This window comes from Schistocerca americana, chromosome 5, assembly GCF_021461395.2.
Source record: "Schistocerca americana isolate TAMUIC-IGC-003095 chromosome 5, iqSchAmer2.1, whole genome shotgun sequence".
Lineage (NCBI taxonomy): Eukaryota > Metazoa > Arthropoda > Insecta > Orthoptera > Acrididae > Schistocerca > Schistocerca americana.
Genome location: NC_060123.1, coordinates 409,026,491 through 409,048,955, shown reverse-complemented (window position 1 = coordinate 409,048,955; position 22,465 = coordinate 409,026,491). Strand labels below are relative to the sequence as shown.

Below are 22,465 nucleotides of genomic sequence, written 5' to 3'. Positions count from 1 at the left end.
GTTTTGCTATTTGGGGAGCAAAATAACTGATGATGGTCGAAGTAGAGAGGATATAAAATGTAGACTGGCAATGGCAAGGAAAGCGTTTCTAAAGAAGAGAAATTTGTTAACATTGAGTATAGATTTAAGGGTCAGGAAGTCTTTTCTGAAAGTATTTGTATGGAGTGTAGCCATGTATGGAAGTGAAACATGGACGATAACTAGTTTGGACAAGAAGAGAATAGGAGCTTTCGAAATGTGGTGCTACAGAAGAATGCTAAAGATTAGATGGGTAGATCATATAACTGATGAGGAGGTATTGAATAGAATTTTTCTTTGGGATTGGAATTATTATATTCTTCTTGAAATCTGAGGGTATTTCGCCTGTCTCATACATCTTGCTCACCAGATGGTAGATTTTGTCAGGACTGGCTCTCCCAAGGCTGTCAGTAGTTCTAATGGAATGTTGTCTACTCCCGGGACCTTGTTTCGACTCAGGTCTTTCAGTGCTCTGTCGAACTCTTCACGCAGTATCGTATCTCCCATTTCATCTTCATCTACATCTTCTTCCATTTCCATAATATTGTCCTCAAGTACATCACCCTTGTATAGACCCTCTATATACTCCTTCCACCTTTCTGCTTTCCCTTCTTTGCTTATAACTGGGTTTCCATCTGAGCTCTTGATATTCATACAAGTGGTTCTCTTTTCTCTAAAGGTCTCTTTAATTTTCCTGTAGGCACTATCTATCTTACCCCTAGTGAGATAAGCCTCTACATCCTTACATTTGACCTCTAGCCATCCCTGTTTAGCCATTTTGCACTTCCTGTCAATCTCATTTTTGATACGTTTGTATTCCTTTTTGCCTGCTTCATTTACTGCATTCTTATATTTTCTCCTTTCATCAATTAAATTCAATATTTCTTCTGTTACCCAATGATTTCTACTAGCCCTCGTCTTTTTACCTATTTGATCCTCTGCTGCCTTCACTACTTCATCTCTCAAAGCTACCCATTCTTCTTCTACTGTATTTCATTCCTCCATTTGTGTCAGTTGTTCCCTCATGGTCTCCCTGAAACTCTGTACAATCTCTGGTTCTTCCAGTTTATCCAGGTCCCATCTCCTTAAATTCCCACCTTTTTGCAGTTTCTTCAGTTTTAATCTACAGTTCATAACCAACAGATTGTGGTCAGAGTCTACATCTGCCCCTGGAAATGTCTTACAATTTAAAACCTGGTTCCTAAATCTCTGTCTTACCATTATATAATCTATCTGAAACCTGTCAGTATCTCCAGGCTTCTTCCATGTATACAACCTTCTTTTATGATTCTTGAACCAAGTGTTAGCTATGATTAAGTTGTGCTTTGTGCAAAATTCTACCAGGCGGCTTCCTCTTTCATTTCTTAGCCGAAATCCATATTCAACTATTACTTTTCCTTCGCTCCCTTTCCTATTACTGAATTCCAGTCATCCTTGACTATAAATTTTCATCTCCCTTCGCTATCTGAATAATATCTTTTATTTCATCATACATTTCTTAAATTTCTTCATCATCTGCAGAGCTAGTTGGCATATAAACTTGTACTACTGTAGTAGGCATGGGCTTCGTGTCTATCTTGGCCACAATAATGCATTCACTATGCTGTTTGCAGTAGCTTACCCGCACTCCTATTTTTTTATTCATTATAAAACCGACTCCTGCATTACCCCTTTTTGATTTTGTATTTATAACCCTGTATTCGCCTGACCAAAAGTCTTGTTCCTCCTGCCACCGAACTTCACTAACTCCTACTATCTCTAACTTTAACCTATCCATTTCCCTTTTTAAATTTTCTAACCTACCTGCCCAATTAAGGGATCTGACATTCCATGCTCCGATCCGTAGAACGCCAGTTTTCTTTTTCCTGATAACGACGTCCTCCTGAGTAGTCCCCGCCCGGAGATCCGAATGGGGGACTATTTTACCTCCAGAATATTTTACCGAAGAGGATGCCATCATCATTAAACCACACAGTAAAGCTGCATGCCCTCGGGAAAAATTACGGCTGTAGTTTCCCCTTGCTTTCAGCCGTTCACAGTACCAGAACAGCAACGCCGTTTTATCTGGTGTTACAAGGCCAGATCAGTCAATCATCCAGACTGTGCCCCTGCAACTACTGAAAAGGCTGCTGCCCGTCTTCAGGAACCACACGTTTGTCTGGCCTCTCAACAGATACCCAATGGTTGTGGTTGCACCTACGGTACGGCTATCTGTATCGCTGAGGCACACAGGCCTCCCCACCAACGGCAAGGTCCATGTTTCTTGGGGGGGGAGGGGGGGGGGGGGGGTCAAGCGGATATCAACTGTGATTTTTAAATAGGAAGCCCCATTTTTTATTACATATTCGTGTAGCACGTAAAGAAATATGAATGAATGTTTTGGTTGGACCACTCTTTTTGCTTTGTGATTGATGGCGCTGTAATAGTCACAAACATATGGCTCACAATTTTAGACGAACAGTTGGTAACCGGTAGGTTTTTTAAATTAAAATACAAAACGTAGGTACGTTTGAACATTTTATTTCGGTTGATCCAATGTCATACATGTACCTTTGTGAGATTATCATTTCTGAGAATGCATGCTGCTACAGCATGATTACCTGTAAATACTACATTAATGCAATAAATGCTCAAAATGATGTCCATCAGCTTCAATGCATTTGGCAATACGTGTAACGACATTCCTCCCAACAGTGAGTAGTTTGCCTTCCGTAATGTTCGCACATGCATTGACAATGCACGCATGTTGTCAGGCATTGGTGGTGGGTCACGATAGCAAATATCCTTCAACTTTCCCCACAGAAAGAAATCCGAGGACGTCAGATCCTGTGAACATGCGGGCCATGGTATGGTGCTTCAATGACCAATCCATCTGTCATGAAATATGCTATTCAGTACCGCTTCAACCGCGTGCAAGCTATGTGCCAGACCTCCATCGTGTTGGAAGTACATCGCCATTCTGTCATGCCGTGAAACATCTTGTAGTAACATCGGTAGAACATTATGTAGGAAATCAGCATACATTGCACCATTTAGATTGCCATCGATAAAATGGGGCCAATTATCCTTCCTCCCATAATGTCACACCATACATTAACCCGCCAAGGTCGCTGATGTTCCACTTGTCACAGCCATCGTGGATTTTCCGTTGCCCAATAGTGCATATTAGGCCGCTTTACGTTACCATTGTTGGTGAATGATGCTTCGTCGCTAGATAGAACATGTGCAAAAAATCTGTCATCGTCCCGTAATTTGTCTTGTGCCCAGTGGCAGAACTGTACACAATGTTCAAAGTTGTCGCCATGCAATTCCTGGTGCATAGAAATGTGGTATGGGTGCAATCGATATTTATGTAGCATTCTCCACACCGACGTTTTTGAGATTCCTGATTCTCGAGCAATTTGTCTGCTACTGATGTGGGAATTAGCTGTGACAGCAGCTGAAACACCTACTTGGGCAACATCATTTGTTGCAGGTCATGGTTGATGTTTCACATGTGACTGAACACTTCCTGTTTCCGTAACTAACATAACTATCCAGCGAACGTCCAGACATTTGGATGTTGTCATCCAGGATACCGAGCAGCATACATAGCACACGCCCATTGGGCATTTTGATCACAATAGCCATACATCAACATGATATTGACCTTTTCCGCAATTGGTAAATGGTTCATTTTAACACGGGTAATGTATCATGAAGCAAATACCATCTGCACTGGTGGAATGTTACGTGATACCACATACTTACACATTTGTGACTATTACAGTGCCATCTATCGCAAAGTGAAAAAAGTGGTCCAACTAAAACATTCATATTTCTTTACGTACTACACCGAATATGTAATAAAATATGTGGGTTCCTATTTTTAAAAAAACGCAGTTGATATTTATTTTACCTATGGCAGCACCATCTAGCAGGCCAACCATTGCGCCATCTGGTTTCCCCCTACAAGGTAGATGAGTTTTGTTCTTTGTAGTTTTTTTGTTTGATGGTTATTTCGTGAGATATTTGTCCCAGTCACTATGAATGGTCCACCCTGTATATATGTCTGGGTCAGCTTGTTAATAAGAAAATAGACTTCCGACCTAGAGATACTTCATTGTATAAATTGGCCTGGCAAGCTTATTCTCTTCAGTTACCAAATGCAAGAAGTTCACTGAGCTGAAGAAGACACGTTTGACCAGGGTATACTGTTAGTTCTAACTTATGGCTGTGAGACAAGGACATTAAATGAGTTCATTATCAGCAAACTCGTAGTAACTCAAAATGGAATGGAAAGATTAATGTTGGGCTACGCAAAGAAACACAGGAAGAAAGCAGTTAGATATCAGACATACACCAAAGGTCAATGACATAATAGTAAGTGTAAATACCTTGAAGTACCAACGAGCTGCCGGCCGGTGTGGCCAAGCGGTTCTAGGCACTTCAGTGACCGTTATGGTCACAGGTTCGAATCCTGCCTCGGGCATGGATGTGTGTGATGCCCTTAGGTTAGTTAGGTTTAGGTAATTCTAAGTTCTAGGGGACTGATGACCTCAGATGTTAAGTCCCATAGTGCTCAGAGCCATTTGAACCATTTGAGCAATGAGCTGATTGAGTCCAGTATACCAAAAATACCAAGAGGGAGACCACTGGGCAGATGGGATACAAGCTTATGAAAGACAGTTGCATTCAATTGGCAACAAGAAGATCAAGATGTAAGAGCCTGATGGGATCATGTGTTGCATGCCAACTCAAATAGGCCAAATCTCCACTGATTGTATTGGCATATGAGAAAGGAGAGAGAGAGAGAGAGAGAGAGAGAACCTTCTTACAAAACTTAAGAAGCAAGAATTTAACAGTTGAAACCATTTTAACAGGATCAGTAGTAATATGCTTTCAAAAATGACATGGACTGATCGGGTACCTAAAGATGAGCCCCCCAGGATTCGAAATGCATTGTGTATTGAAAAAAAAATCACAATTTGTGACTGAAAGTGGTTGATTTTATTTTTTACAAAAGGAAAAGTCTCAGCAGCAACACTGATAACAATGGGCAGAATTAAGATTGGATTTATTGAGTTTTTGTTTCTCCTAAGAGTTTTTTGGTCAGTACACTCCTACAGCAGTTGCACATGTGGAATAGCTGTTTGTTCTTAAAGACTGGTCTGTTCAGAGAATTGGAGCTTTAAGTGAAAACACATTTTAATGTAGCGGGAGGTGATTAAATGTTTTAAAGTTTGTTTTTTCAAAAGCAGTGTGCTGTATGCCTTCAAGCAACCTCCCCCTGTCTTTCTCTCTCCCTTCCCGTACCCCCTCTCTCCTCCCTATCCCCTCCCCTACATCTTCCACTCCCATAGAATGTACATTTGCTGATTTATAATAAGTTTCTTTGTCTAATTCTAACTTTTTGTGATCTAAGGTTATTAAAAATTCCATTTGTTACAGTGCATACTGTGGGAGCCTGTGGATAGCAGCTTTGTATTGCAGCAGTAGGATGGCAGAGATACTGAACCACCCTGAAGAAAGTATCCATTATTCTGAAATACTGGCTCGGGCAAAGGAGGCATTTAATTCGAAGCTATGGAATGGTATTGTCTTTCATAATTATTGTTTGGGTTTGATGATATGTAAACTGAATAATTTGTCTTGAAATATGCTGACAGTTAGGTGGAGGAAGAGGAGTAGTAGAAATGTTACACAGACCACTTTCTTGGCCACAGAAGTTTCAGTTTTTAAATGGTACTCGCAAACTTTGCAGTGTGACAGACCCTGAAATCAAAAGACGGTGTGCTATGTTAGCGTAGAGTTTTTCGTTTACTGTTCAGAAAATCATTGCACTAACCACAATGCAGACCCACTGTGAATGCTGTTTGTGAGTGTGTGGTTAAGTAAGTGCTGTTTGTAAGCTGCTGTGACTCACTCTCACTGTTGCCATGCTATTTAAAGTTACTCTGAATGTGTTCAGTGAACTTCCAAGAGCTGCATACTAAAGGTATCAGAGGTACTTTGAATGCCATCTTCTCCAGCAGACACTGCCTTCCTGTCAGGTAATACACAAGCTAGCACTACTTGTCAGATTGAGTCCAAGTGGCAAGTCAGTGGTAGGTTGAATCTGGGTACAGAGTAGTGAGGGACCAGAGAGAACTCAGGGTATTGCACCTGTACCGCTTACCGACAAGTCTGGGGTTCTGTCTCTTAACTGAAACTGAACCATTGTAACACAATACCTGTTGGGAAATGTGCTGTGCTGTGTGCATGTCATAGAGAGGTGAGTGCTAAAGATTCAGTTAATTATTGGCAGTTTGAAGGTGCAATGAACAGATGGTGCATCTTACGAAAATGACAGCAAGAGGCATGAAGGATAATCATATGCACTTAGTGTGTGTGCACCTGGAGGCCTCATTCTATATGTTGAAGAGGCTTTTCTGGTTGCCATTGAAGGAATAGGGTGCAACATCACCACAGATTGTGGCTCACAGAGGAACAATCAATGTCTGCCATGTGGGCGCAGAGGTTATGCTTTACTCTTTTGAAGTTTTGTTCATTTTTTTGACACAATATTTATTTATGACTCAATCATACTGATTTGTGACATAGTGGCCATCTTCAGATGCTGTAAAAATATAAAGCTTATTATATTAATACCTTAAAGCAAGTTCAGCAGAGTCCTGCTAATCCAAACCCCAGTAATCCGAACATGAAAAATGTTAGTCTAAGTATGGAAAACTGTGCAATAACCTGCTGTACATACACACTATTTTAATTTACCCAGTACAGTTAACAAGTATTAGAAAAATTGGCAAGAAAACATTAGATGTAAACAATGCATAAAAATTAAAGAAAAGCAGTCAAACTTTCTAAAATACAGCAGACATTTTATCCCTACTTTTTAGATGACAAAAACTAATTGTTTTTTGGTGTAATGAAGGCAGTCTGTTATGGTGCATAGTTGCGACATTGTCTCATAAACATCAAATCAGCAGGTGTAGCTCCAAATAAAGTAGCACGAGGTCAAAGGATTCTGCTGCATCACTGTGTGGCGCCAGCTCTCATTTGTCACTTTCAGGCTCATTGTCACTTCCTTCAAAGCAGTCCACTTCTTCCTGGTCTTAAGTCACAGCAGCAACTAAATCAGCGTCAGTACGGTTCTCCACACATGCCCCATCCATTGCCATCCACTCATCTACGTCTCCTTCACTAGTTTCTTCACATCCAGGGATTGTCTGTATCATTTGTAGTACATTTTCCTCTTCATTTTCAACTAGGTTGTCCTAAAATTCAAGAGATGTCCACAGTTTTCTCCATGATTTTTTCAGAGTATTTTCTGAAATATTCTGCCATGCCTCAGTGGCCCAATAAACATCCTCCTTCACACTGGTCTTTTTTTATTTTGTCCACTAAAGGAATGCTATGATCTTGGATCAGCATTCTTAAATATTGTTTTCTGTAAATCAGTTGTAATGTTTGCAGTACGCCCTCATCCATCGGCTGTAGAAGTGTTGTAACATTCAGTGGCAAAAGCTTTGCCACAATTCTCCATTGCATAATTCCTCAGTGCTGGGGTGAGGATTGCAAGGGGAGACAAATGATTTTCCTTAGAAAACCGTCGAACAGAGGGAACAAACTGGCCGTGTAACCACTCTTTGAACAGCTTACCATCCATCCATGCTTTTTTCTGGTTGCGATAATATAAGGGCATGGACTTCATGTTGCAGTTTTTAAAAGCCCTGGGCCTAGAAGATTTGCTGATCAGCATTAAAGGCAGCTTGTGATTACCAGCAGGATTGCTGCACACTAATAAAGTCACATGATCTTTGCGCATTTTAAAACCAGGAGCATGGGCTTCTGCTTTTGATGCTAGGCTTTTTGTTGGCAATTCCCTAATATTAAGGTCAGTCTTGTCAGCACTATAAATTTGTTTGGGAGAATACTTTCCCTCTTGTATCATTTTTTCAAACTCATCCAAGTATTCCTTCACTGCATCATGCTCAGAAGACAGCTTCTCTCCAATAATTGTTAGCTGATGGATTCCATGACGTTTTTTGAATCTATCCAACCAACCCGTACTCGCACTAAAAGATTCGTCACCATTCCACTCAAAGGAGTTCCCCTTTCTCTTTCCTGTGTAAACCGAAGGAAAAGAGCTCCATCCTCTTTATCGTCCTGGGACTGTTTCAAAGCCTGCCGGATTTCAAGTATTTTTCCTGAAGATGTTGCAGAGGACTGTTCAAGCTTCACTTGGTTCTTCTTCCAATCACAAATGGTTGCTTTACCAACACCCAGTTCTGTTGCCAGTTTAGATACATTCTCACCAGTGTCAATCCACTTCAAAGCATTCAGTTTTTCTTTGAGAGTTAAAGTCGTATGTTTCCATTTACTCATCACAAAAATGCATACACCACTACACCTGAACGAATACAATAAATCTGTTACTCATGCCAGCGATCAATAACTAACGTAACCAAGCGCTTTGTGAGCCAACTGGCAGTGCACTGACCTCAGACATTACAAAGGTCTCAGCAGTGCACAACAACAAGGGCAGGGAGTGAGAGTGAGCCATTGTTCCCATTTGTAACCATAGTGTACCTACTGTACTTACCTGCTTGGTATACTTCATTCTAGAAACTCGTCACTGTAATTCCAGCTAATCTTAGCAAATTGGTAAACCGAACAAGGTCCGGTCTCAATTAGTTTGGATTAATGGGACTCTACTCTAATTTTTTTTATTAGATTTTCTTGTTAGATAAGTAAAGTGCTATTAAAATACATGTGGACCATACCAAAGAGTGGCATTTGGTGAACAAATGTTCATATTTTGTCAAACTGAATCTAATACGAAAAATCAGAGGATTATGTAAGTACAATTAAGTGTACTTGACTTTCCCTGTTCTTTGCGTTAGGTGTGCACTTCCTCTGTAAGATAACCTTTACTTTTGAAAATCATAAAATATAACAGATACAAAAATAACATTTCAGTCAGTTATTTGTAAAACATAGAAATAGAGAACAGGTCATTAAATCAGTAAAACCATATTTAAAATAGAGTAAGGTCTATACAATAAAAGAAACAAAAGAGCAATATTTACAATACAAATTTCCCACGACTGATGTTGCTGTGCTTCTGACTGCTAGATGCTAATGCCACTTCCCATAAGCTTGGAAGAGAGAACACAGACTGGATGGCAAGGGCACTTTCTGTTGCAGATCACTGGCACTCCACTTCTGGCTGCAAGGCTTTGACATTTGCTGGGTAGATGCTAGGCTGTCGAGGAGCGACCTGGATGGTTCAGTGCAGCACTCAGTTGCAGCAAGACCCCGTCGCCAGTTGGAGTATGCATTTAGGATGCTGCGACTACCTCAGCTGAATAGATCATCATAAACTTTAAAATATGTATCTGTTAAAACCTCATTTTGTTCATTGGAGAGCGTTCCCAGTTCCTTCTAAACACAGTGAAAAAAGCTGTGTCAATCAAACAGCCGGGTCCTTTGACATGGGATTTGAAAAGCACCCTTTTGCCAGCAAACACACAATATTAGGCCACGTCCTATGTAAGTGCCAGAAGCGACCAACAGCGAATGACATCTGGTTATGTGACACTCCTGCAGCAAGTGGCACCATCAGGTGATATGCTCGGATGTCCTGTATGCAAGTAACAATCTCCCACTACAAGATGGCTTCTTAGAGCTGACCAGCACCCCTAAACTGTAGTAAATTATAGCTCAAGAGCAAGGCAACAAAATCAGCTTTACTTAAGAAAATTAGACCATAAAGGAGCACCGTGCATGAAATTTATGAAGAGAGGAATCTTAATGGAGAATATCATCAACTACAAATATCACGAGACAAATAATTTGAATATATGAGGTGCATTTGGAAAGTAAATTTCCCTATTTTTTAAAAAAACAAGGACAACCTACTTGCATGAAAAACTTTATTGGCAACAGGTGTAGCAATGTTTGAGCTATTTTTTGACATAGCCACCAAAAGAATTGAGCTACTTGTCATACCATGGGATCAACTTTTGAATTCGTGTCATAGAAGTCTGCTGCCTGTGAATGGCAGCTCTTCATTGTTGTCAAAACACTGGCTGGAGGACAGGAATTTATTGAGGGGCAAGAAAAGATGTAAATCACTGGAAACAAGATCAGAACACTATGCTGAATGATCAAACAGTTACCATCAGAAACTTCTGCAAAATAGTTGGTGTGCGCCAAGTCATATCAGGACGAGCATTGCACTTCACAGTTTTTCCATTGTTTCACAGTAGCAGTCAGTGTTTGCTGTTTCACATCTGGGCAGGAAGTCAGTGAGTAGAATGCCTTTCCTGTCCCAGAACATGGTGCACATCACTTTCTGCACCGACACAGTCTGTTTGAATTTCATCTTGACTGGAGATCCACTGTGATGCCAATGCATTGACTGCTGCTTGGGGTCCACATTTTGTAGCATGTGATGATCCTGTCGATGAATTTATCGCCGTCATCATGATAACACTCCAGAAATGCAGTGTTGTTCTAAAGTGTTTCATTTGTTGCTTGGGTGTCAGGTTTTTCGGCACCCCACTGGCACACAATTTCTTGACCGGCAGGCCCTTAGTGACAGTGTTATGCAACAAGGAACACAATATCTGCAAAAATGACTGCTGAGTTTCGTAATAGTGAAGTGACGGTTCTCCAGGATGCGCTGCCACACCAGCTCAGCCATTTGATCATTGAAAATGGATGGTCGCCCACTGCGCTCTTCATCGTTGACTTTATTATGACCTTTGGAAAAAAGCCTACACCAGCAATTCACCATCTGTTTGCTCATGATGTTCTTCTCATAGACCTGACAGAGCTGACGAATTTCAATGGGCGCTTTGTTTTGTGCATTAAGGAGCCTTATCACTGACAGAACCTCACAGGTGATGGGAGAATGAATGAGAGACGCCATTTTGGGGCACTGCTGCTGCATTACTGATGCTAGGCAGGACCTGTCCAGCTGACATTCGATTCTCATGTTATAGATCTGTTGCTCATGTGCAATTTTCATGGGTAAATATGTCTACATTAAAGGAAACAACATTGGGAAACTTAATTTCTGGATGTACCTTGTATGTGGATGAGTGTAGAGACGTTTGACTACCTCATCAGTAAATTAAAGATGAATGTTTCCTACTTGTCCGTGGCATAATGGTAGCGTCTTAGGCAAGTGAACAGGACAGTTGTTGGGTCCCAAGTTTGATCCTTCTTACTTCCTATATTTTAACTGTCTTGGTTTAAACCTGTCTGAGTTTTATCTGTGCTGCTTACACTGCATCTCAAAGCATAGTTTTAAGGTCTCGTCAAAGTTCTTGATTTTTAAGCGTATAAACACCTATCCCAGAACATCACACACATTAAATTCTGAACAAAACGCAGTGAGCAACCACAAAATATTAGTGATATTTGATTGTTGGACATGTAATTCATCAGCAATCAATGTTAAGGCCAAGTATTTCAGTTAATCTAAATAGCATGTGCAAGTTTCATTCAGAAAGCGTGATCTTATTGACACCTCATTTGCCTTCCTAGTGTCTTCAAAAAAATTTCTAAGTTTAGTAGTTAATTCAAAGGAAGCCTCTTTGACAGTTAAATATCACACAAATTATCTTCTTATGTGCAAGGTAGCTAGGCCTTGAAGAGATGAACTTTGTTCATGAAATATTTGAATTTTTTCTTAAATGGAAAATTAAATATTTTGTTGCGGTACTAGACCTCACGCTACCTACTTTCATGCTCCATTTGCCCACTTCTCAGTGGCTATGAAAATTCAGACAAATACTCACTGTGTAATTTATAGGGAGTCTTGTTTTTCTCTGTTTAAGCAGTTGTCCAAAACATTTCGAGAGTTTATCATATGACAAAATACATCCATTTCGCTTGCTGTCATTCCCAAAAACCTTGTTTCGATATCTTGAACCATTATGAAATACGACGAGATTCGGGAGCTATGCGAGCGACTTGTCCCCAGATATATAACAACCAGTATCTCGAATGAAAAGAGATATCATTCCGCTCTCAACCTTAAATACAATTCCAGTATGTTGGCTATATTTGATAGCGATAGTGTATGGCCTAAAATGAACTGTGCTCAAAAGTCTATACAGTCATTTACTTAGTCTCTAGCAGCACAGTAGCTATTATAAATAATGAAAATAAATTCAGTGTTTCATTGAGTGAATATATCAAGCTATAAGATGTGGGAGAATCAAATTTTTTCACTGAATAAATTTCTTAAAATCAGATGATAAGTATTTCATAGCAGCTGCCATGTCTGCTCCAGAGTTTTGCCAATAAGACTTCTAGCTGTCACTCTTGCTGTTGCATGTGCTGCAGCGACAAGATTCAAATATGTTTGAATTCAAACATCACAAGTTGTAGCAGAAGACAGGCAGTGCCATGGATGTCGCTCACCTAGGACACATCCATAACTATACCTGCAGGTGTGTTCTGTCGTCTGAAGCTGCCGCGTGCTGTGAGTTGCTTGTGTCGCTTATGTAGGATGCAGCCTTGGGCCTCCATATGCAAGAGGAGGAACATAATGTTGGTAACATTGATGAGCAACTACAAATTTTACATAAATTTGTAAAAAGTAAATGTTTAGACGTTTAGAACAAATGGAGATTTATATTAGTAGACAGAAGGGATCGGACCAACTCCTTAGTGAGCAAAACAAGTTTGCAACAGATGAATATTTTAATATTTATGATGATATATCCAGTTAAGGCAGCCGGTGCATGCTACAGACATGCTCCAATTGACAATGGGGCCTTCCTATGACAGAATGCTACACTGTGCCATCTGAGTCACTTTTCAGTTCCTGGCATCTGCCAAGGAAATGTAATCACCTTGTAGCTGGAAGAGGAGTGCCAGCAAGCTGCAGCAGATGGACATTCTTTTGATCAAGGCTGTATTGTCTCTTCTAAGCTCATGGACAGTGTTGAACATCTAGTAGTTAGAAGTCCAGCACTGTCAGTCATCAGAAATTTGTACCACAAAGATTTCTCCTCCTTTTCTTTCATTTCATAGACATTACCCAGTTCTCAACACGGTTTTACTGATAAACCAACCTGTGCTCTATTTTTATATTTCACAAGTAACTGATTTAAATATTGCTGTGATATATTTGTCATATTTATTGTCTTACAGATGACACCCACATCTAGAGCAAAGAGTGGGGAAGGAAATATTGTGCTGATTTTTGGTATTACATTCAGTGTGACGATCCATGAACATTTCTTCACCAAATGTGGCTCTTAGGCATTATGCTATCCTTAGGAAGATACAGGGAAGCAACTCCCTCCTGGAGTTGGGTGGAGTTGCAAACAATATAGATAGCCCAGCTATTGCTGAAATCCTTTATTAATAATCATAAAGAAATGTAGAGCAGTGTGTCTGCAGCAAGCAGGTGGCAGGTGATGGCCCGTGGACCTGAACATTCTACCACATACATGCCGATGCAAGTGTTCCTCGAAGAGGGCAATGTGCAGCGTTATGGAACCTCTGCATTGCAGCAAGTGATGCTGTCTACATTAAGACGACAGGGTGGTTTAGCGACAAATGGTGCCAAGGGATATGCAGGGCTGCCCCAGGCATTAACTAGATTCTGAGGACTGGTGCAGAGCTGACTAGACCCCTCAATGTGTGTTTAAGACAATCGGGGGAGGAGGGGGGGGGGGGGGGGGGGGGACCGTGTTGCTATCTGCTATGAGCCCAGGCAGTCAGTGGTTCATATCCCAGTGGCAGTGGCTGCTGTAAGCATGTGTGCGAGCGCACACCCGTCCCTCCCTCCCCCCAAGGTAAGTCCCTCCGCCCCCAGGACCGGAACGACTCCCCACCTTCCCCCCCAAAACAGATATATTCCGCACGTCCAGGGCCTCGCTGCGATGGAGCACTTCCTTTCACGCCGATCACCTGCCACCCTACCTAAAAGCTCTTTCCTCATTACCTTAGCCAGATTCATCCTGACCCACAACTTCTTCACTTTTGAAGGCCAGACATACCAACAATTAAAGGGAACAGCCATGGGTACCAGGATGGCCCCTCGTACGCCAACCTATTCATGGGTCGCTTAGAGGAAGCCTTCTTGGTTACCCAGGCCTGCCAACCCAAAGTTTGGTACAGATTTATTGATGATATCTTCATGATCTGGACTCACAGTGAAGAAGAACTCCAGAATTTCCTCGCCAACCTCAACTCCTTTGGTTCCATCAGATTCACCTGGTCCTACTCCAAATCCCACGCCACTTTCCTTGACGTTGACCTCCATCTGTCCAATGGCCAGCTTCACATGTCCGTCCACATCAAACCCACCAACAAGCAACAGTACCTCCATTATGACAGCTGCCACCCATTCCACATCAAACGGTCCCTTCCCTACAGCCTAGGTCTTCGTGGCAAATGAATCTGCTCCAGTCTGGAATCCCTGAACCATTACACCAACAACCTGACTACAGCTTTCGCATCTCGCAACTACCCTCCCAACCTGGTACAGAAGAAAATAACCAGAGCCACTTCCTCATCCCCTCAAACCCAGAACCTCCCACGGAAGAACCACAAAAGTGCCCCACTTGTGACAGGATACTTTCCGGGACTGGACCAGACTCTGAATGTGGCTCTCCAGCAGGGATACGACTTCCACAAATCCTGCCCTGAAATGAGATCCATCCTTCATGAAATCCTCCCCACTCCACCAAGAGTGTCTTTCCGCCGTCCACCTAACCTTCGTAACCTGTTAGTTCATCCCTATGAAATCCCCAAACCACCTTCCCTACCCTCTGGCTCCTATCCTTGTAACCACCCCCAGTGTAAAACCTGTCCCATGCACCCTCCCACCACCACCTACTCCAGTCCTGTAACCCGGAAAGTGTACACGATCAAAGGCAGAGCCATGTGTGAAAGCACCCACGTGATTTACCAACTGACCTGCCTACACTGTGACGCATTCTATGTGGGAATGACCAGCAACAAACTGTCCATTCGCATGAATGGACACAGGCAAACAGTGTTTGTTGGTAATGAGGATCACCCTGTGGCTAAACGTGCCTTGGTGCACGGCCAGCACATCTTGGCACAGTGTTACACCGTCCGGTTATCTGGATACTTCCCACTAACACCAACCTATCTGAACTCCGGAGATGGGAACTTGCTCTTCAATATATCCTCTCTTCCCGTTACCCACCAGGCCTCAATCTCCGCTAATTTCAAGTTGCCGCCACTCATACCTCACCTGTCATTCAACAACATCTTTGCCTCTGCACTTCCACCTCGACTGACATCTCTGCCCAAACTCTTTGTCTTTGAATATGTCTGCTTGTGTCTGTATATGTGTGGATGGATATGTGTGTGTGTGTGTGTGTGTGTGTGTGTGTGTGTGTGTGTGTGTGTGTGTGTGTGTGTGTGTGTGTGTGCGGGCGAGTGTATACCCGTCCTTTTTTCCCCCTAAGGTAAGTCTTTCTGCTCCCAGGATTGGAATGACTCCTTACCCTCTCCCTTAAAAGCCACATCCTTTCGTCTTTCCCTCTCCTTCCCTCTTTCCTGACGAAGCAACCGTTGGTTGCGAAAGCTAGAATTTTGTGTGTATGTTTGTGTTTGTGTGTCTATTGACCTGCCAGCGCTTTCGTTTGGTAAGTCACATCATCTTTGTATATATATATATATATATATATATATGTATATATATATATATATATATATATATATATATAGAGGGAAACATTCCACGTGGGAAAAATATATCTAAAAACAAAGACGATGCGACTTACCAAACAAAAGTGCTGGCAGGTCGATAGACACCTTGTTTGTTTGTGTGTCTATGCCAGCGCTTTCGTTTGGTAAGTCACATCATATGAACTTTCAGCAGAAGCAATGCTGTCCTTTACCTAACACTCTGTTTCTCATCAGTCACCAATGATTTTCAGTGGCGTGAAACTCTGTGGTGGTATGTCATCCACTACGCCCTGCCAAAATGGAATCATTAGTCAGCCTCCGTACTTTATTCCACAAACTTGCTGGCACAACTATGTGGTGACGACACTGAGCCATGCACTGTTCTTCCATGCTTGCCCCCAATACGTTTTATGGTGTTGAGTTTGTCAGTAAGTCCATCTGCATTTCCATGTGATTTCCCTGAACATGTACAACCTCCAAATTAAATTCACTTAATTGTAAAGCTGAGAGGGTCAAATGTCTGCTTGGAGCTTTTAGTCCTGGAACCCATTTCAGTGCTGTGTGATCTGTTTTGACCTTGAAGTGTCACCCATACAGATAACAATGAAAATTAGAATGAGCATTTCCTGTTTGCTAGTCAGACAGGTCTCCTTCACCTTACTTAGCTGGCAAGCAGCACTTACACTGAGGTGAGGTGAGGTGACAAAAAGTCATGGGATAGTGATAGGCATGTATGTAAATGGCGGTAGTATCGTATACACAAGGTATAAAAGGGCAGTGCATTGGTGAGGCTGTCATTTGTACTCAGGCAGTTCATGTGAGAAGATTCCTGATGTTATCAAGGTGGCACAATGGGAATTAACAGACTTCGAATGCCACAGAATGGTAGTAAGAGCTGGATGCATGGGACACTCCATTTTGGTAACCATTAGGGAATTAAATGTTCCAAGATCTACAGAGTCAAGAGTGAGCTGTAAGTACCGTATTTCAGGCATTACCTCTCACCATAGACAATGCAGTGGTCAACGGCCTTCACTTAGCAACCAAGAGCAGTGGCATCTGCATAGAGTTGTAAGTGCTAATGGAGAAGCAAACCATGTGAAATAACCATAGAAATCAATATGGGACATATGATGAATGTATCCATTAGGTCAGTGTTGAAATTTGGTGTTTATAGGTTATGGCAGCAGACAGCTGATGCGAGTGCCATTGCTAACAGCATGACATCGCCTAGAGCAACTTTCTTGGGCTCGCACCCATAACAGTTAAATCTAGATTACTGGAAACTGTGGCCTGGTCGGATGATTTCAGTTGGTAAGAGCTGATGGTAGAGTTTGAGTAAAGTGCAGACCCCATGAAGCTATAGACATAAGTTGTCAACAAGGCATGCCAAGCTGGTGGTGGCTCCATTTTGGTGTGGGCTGTCTTCACATGGAACAGACTGGGTCCTCTGGTCCAATTGAACTAATCATTGACAGGAAATAATTATGTTCAGCTACTTGGAGATTCAGCTATTCAGGGACTTCGTGCTCCCAAAAAACAATGCCGTGTCACCGGGCCACAATAGTTTGTGATTGGTTTGATGAACATTCTGGACAATTCGAGCAAATAATTTGGCCATCCAGATCACCTGACATGAATCCCATCAAATGTTTATGGGACATAATCGTGAGGTCGGTTCATGCACAGCATCCTGCACCCCAACACTTTCATAATTATGGATGGCTATAGAGGCAGTATGGCTCACTGTTTCTGCACAGTTCTTCCAATGACTTGTGGAGACCATGCCACATGGAGTTGCTGCATTATACTGGGCAAAAAGGAGGTCCGACATGATTTTAGAGGTATCTCATGACTTTTGTCACCCCAGTGTAAGCTATTGGATGTTCTTCCCAGTCTCCCCTTGGTTCAAACCACAGCTTAGAGCCTGGTTGCTTGAGTCACGTGACAATGTAAACTGTTTTTGATAGACAGGAAAAGTGAGGATGGGGCTGTTGGTCACTATACCTTTTATTCGTTTAAATGTTGCTTCGCAATGCGGAATCTTAACCCACTTATTTAATAAATGCACAAGGGGTTTTGCTACATCCACACATTTTGGAACAAATTTTCTACAGAAATTAGTGATCTGGAGATATGACTGTCATTCCTTTACTGTGTGATATTTCAGGAAATTCTTTATAGCATGTAACAATAATGGGTCCATTAATACACCATCCTTGCTGGTAGTATTATCTATTCGTAAAGTAAGAACCCATTGCAGTTGTGATAAAGATTTATTTGTTTATCTGCACAACCAGTTTCATAAATTTAAATCTCGATCTTCAGGCATTAACATTTAATTAAAAGCTATTATACAGGCCTGACAGTTGGGCCAATCAGTATGGAAAAGCAGATTCTTACTTTGTGAATATGTTACTCAGTTATGGATGCTCTCCACATGAAATCATTTATAACATTGCCAAAATAGTGGGTCTCCTGTGATACAAAGTGACACTTTAGTAAACAAAGGCTCAGTTGTGCCACACGCAGTCACTTATTGACCTCTTGTAGATGCACTGCATACCCTTGGATGTCTTTGTAGAACCCAGCAATATTGTCTAGGTAAACAATACATTGTTTTGCTTTCAGACCCTATATCACTCCAACAAACATTGGAGAGGCACCTGTGCATTATTGAAATTGAATGCCATCCAACAACTCTGGTAGTGACCACATGGAACTAAAAACAGTATCTCCATTCATATCATAAATTCATGCTAATAAAGTAATGGCATTGCACCAGATTGCCTAAGGTCTCTGTACTATCAGTCTTTGCGTAAGCATTTTTTACTACCAGTTGCTTTGAAAATCAGTAGTCACAACAGAATCCGAGTGTCTCCTTGCCATCTAAGGACGTCATTGGAAGTATGACAATGGGTACTGCCCAGGAAGTGGTGCTTGTATCTATAGCGCCATTCTAGAGCTGTTGATTAATAATCTCCTCCTTCACTGGTTGGAGATGGTCTAGGATATTATACAGGTTTTTATATTCAGGTAACTCATTCCCAGTAGGAATTCTGTGCTCCACTAGTAGCATATCCGATAGTGGTCCAAGTGGGTTAAATAATTCCATGTATTCCTCCAATAATATCATGTCCAGTCTATCATGTCCTTTCAGAATTTGCCCTTAGTGCTGTTAAATTGACAGCCTGTCCCAGTTTCATGTATTCTACACTGTAATACCTATTCAACTCATCTTCATCTAACACTTCTGAGTTATCTATCAATGCATCCTTTGAAAGCCTGAACCTGACAGGCACCACCTGGCTTCCATCAATTTCCTGCACTACCTCATCTAATTGCTCATTTTCTGCCAAGTACTATACTCACCTAAAATATTAATCAGTAGGTGAGCTCCTACATTTATCCGGAACAGCCTTCCTTTACCTTTTGTTATCATACCCCGTGAGTCAAAACTGAGAGACCAAGTACACAGTTTAATTGGCTTGCCCAAAGTCTTGGGTGTTCCTTGCAACATTGTGGTTCTTTCAGCAGTAAAACTAGATGGCAAGATGTTTAACAAGAAAATTCTAGCACAAGAATAATGTTGTAGCTTTCTCCCACAGTAGAGAGAACTTCCACACACATCCAGAGGTCTCTCTTCTCCACTCTGAAATTCAGCAGTGCCAAAGAAAGCAAGTGAACACTACTACCACGACACTGCGTAGTCTGCAATGTGGAGGGTTCAAATTTATGCTGCCAAATATATTCTGGCTCGCCAGGGATACCTGTGATCCTATATCTAACAAAAACTTACACAATATTTCCTTTAGGTTGCTGGTTAGACAAGTGTCTGCCACCTATTTTGTGCAGGGGTTTTCCATCATCACACTTACGTGGAGTGCTGTGCAGTGCTCACACCACATACTGTCTTATTTAACATAGAGGTAAGAACGAGTGTTACCCTGATTCCCCTTTCCACGCATCTGTGGGCATTCTCTTAGGAGTGCCCCACTTGTGTGCATCTTCGATACTGTGGCATGCCACAGAGCCCCTGACTGTGGCACTGAGAGCCTCATCTACAATATACGAGCTCTTTATTAAAAACTACTTGCTTCTCTCTTGGCCTAGTCACCGAATCCATTTCAGTCAAAGCTGCTGTGGTTGCTAGTGCTTCATCCAAAGTGTTCAGGAATTCCACACGCAAATTTTTTGTGACATTTCGGGTAGTCCCAACTAAAATGCATCAGGAAACCATTGTTTTGCTCCCTGCAGAATGGCCTTATTGTCACAATCATCCTCCACCAATTCATATGTATTATTATTTATTTTTGTGATATAGTCTGCAAAATTTTCTGCCAATTCTCTTTGTTTTCGCTGTATACCATTAAGTTGTTTTCAACAATACCTACAAGTACTCTTTCTTATGTAATGATCGACAACCCCTTCCTGTAAGTCCACAAAGGACTGAGCATCCCATAACTTTTTGTTCCACATTACATATGTTTTAGCATCCCATAACTTTTTGTTCCACATTACATATGTTTTAGCATCCCATACTAATTTTAAATGAGCCACGCTTTGCACCTGCCACTACTCCAGTTCCCTAACTTCACAGCTGTATGCAAACTTCCCCAGACTTACCATGGAGACAGGCTGGAGCTTTATTATCAGCTTGAACTTTAGCTACTTCCCAGAAAATGCTGTATCATCTCCTGAGTTGTTGTTCTTATACTGACAGATATTTTGCATACTACTACCTCCACAAATGGACAATATACCCAAACAGAAAAGAAAGGAAAGAAGAAAACACAATCAGGGAACCTCAAAACTCAGAGTTGGCACTTCGAATTCTTCCACTGACTGCCAACCTCCTCCATTAGTCCACCATTAAAGCCTCACAACAGTTCATCTCCCTCCAAATATAATGGGTATTCGTGGGAAGGAGTGGGCAAGTAGCTCCCTGCCATAGGTGGATGGAGGTGCACAAAATTTAGACAGCCAACCTGTTGCTAGAAGCCTTTATTAACAGATATAAACCATTGTGCTGCAGCAGGCAGGCAATGATCTTTGCACGCGAGCACACTGACGTGGGCATGTCGACGCAGGAATTCTTTGAAGATGACAGCATACAGCTTTCTACTGGCCAAGCTGGCTGGACTTCACTGCATATGTAAGACCATGTGGTGGTGGCAGAGTGGCTGGCTGCCAGGAGCCCTGGCAGTCAATCAGGAATTGGTTTTTTGTATCCTGGAGATTACAGTGGCAGCTGCGACGTAAGTATGGCACTGGGTGGCACAGACTAAACGTCATACTATTGCCCAGCTGCTTGGTGATGACAGGCTGGTCATGGGGGTGGGGAGTTTAAATATCACTGTTGGGCACTGACCATTGTGGGAGAAGGCGGGTTTCTGGGTCATGTCGAAATGTCTCGAATGGGGACAGTATTCTAGGCATGAGTGTCAGTACTCGGAAGAAAGTCACTGTGAAAGTGGCCCAACAGTGTAGTGTTTCTGCTTCAACAATTCTCCATCCACAGATACCAACTATGACTATGGCCTGATTGCTGCTCTGTACTGTGTAAGAGTTTTATGCTGTTACAGTGTGAGCCACATGTATTCCAATAGCACTTTATTTAGCTAATAAGTAGCCCTGATAAAAATATTTTTGCTTATTTTAAGGTCTTACTGTAAGCTTTTTGGTAGTTTTTCTGTTGTGGCTGAATCTGTAATGATTGTGTCATAAAAAAAGTGATTGGGTCGAAAAATTAAAATAAATAAATAAAATAAATTGTCTCCTTAAATGAAATATCATTTTTTCCAGATACTTCGATCTTTTCAGTGACTGACAGTGAAGATTGAGAAGACCAGCCTTGCTCTAGTAGTTTCAGTGCTGCTCACAGTCTGCAGTTTTGTTCCCAAAACTAATTGTGGTCCTGTGTTTCTAACCAGAGATTTAAGATTCTGTGACAAGCTAGACTGTAACTTTTGAGACTTGCACCATAGATTGAAATAAGTGACACTCCATCCAGGCAATGTAATGACATCTGTAAGGGATCCTAAATTATAATTATCATAAGATACAAAGAAATCCCTCTACCTTCCCCAAACAATGAAACTATTAAAATCCTAATGATGAATTGACAAAGCTTTTGTGACAAAGTGCCTGACAGTGAAGCAATCCTAAAAAAGCAGTTGAGCATACATAATACTATATATATATATTTATTTAAATATGTCTGCTTGTGTCTGTATATGTGTGGATGGATATGTGTGTGTGTGTGTGTGCGCGCGAGTGTATACCCGTCCTTTTTTCCCCCTAGGGTAAGTCTTTCTGCTCCCGGGATTGGAATGACTCCTTACCCTCTCTCTTAAAACCCACTTCCTTTCGTCTTTCCCCCTCCTTCCCTCTTTCCTGATGAGGCAACAGTTTGTTGCGAAAGCTTGAATTTTGTGTGTATGTTTGTGTGTCTATCGACGTGCCAGCGCTTTCGTTTGGTAAGTCACATCATCTTTGTTTTTAGATATATTTTTCCCATGTGGAATGTTTCCCTCTATATATATATATCCAGTTTTGAAGTTGGGCATAAACTTATAATTGGGGTCTTCTATCTACTGGACTCATCCCCAGATGCATCCAAATACTTTTGAGAAAACCTCAGCTTGCTAGTTCTTACACTCACCAGTCCAACTGTCATCACAGAATGATTGAAATCATCAAACAATTGGCTGGGATATTTAGAGCCTTGTAAGTGGTGACTCTGACAAAGCAACCTGCAAAACAGTAGTAA

General features: G+C 41.6%; 1 protein-coding gene across 1 annotated transcript in view; it reads left to right on the top strand.

Annotated features, from left to right (window-relative positions):
* LOC124615645 (non-lysosomal glucosylceramidase) overlaps positions 1-22,465 on the top strand; it is a 260,067-nt gene that overhangs the window by 202,284 nt on the left and 35,318 nt on the right. The window contains exon 13 of the mRNA XM_047143656.1: positions 5,449-5,591. Within this exon, the coding sequence (XP_046999612.1) occupies positions 5,449-5,591 (143 nt within the window). The remainder of the gene's footprint in view (positions 1-5,448; positions 5,592-22,465) is intronic.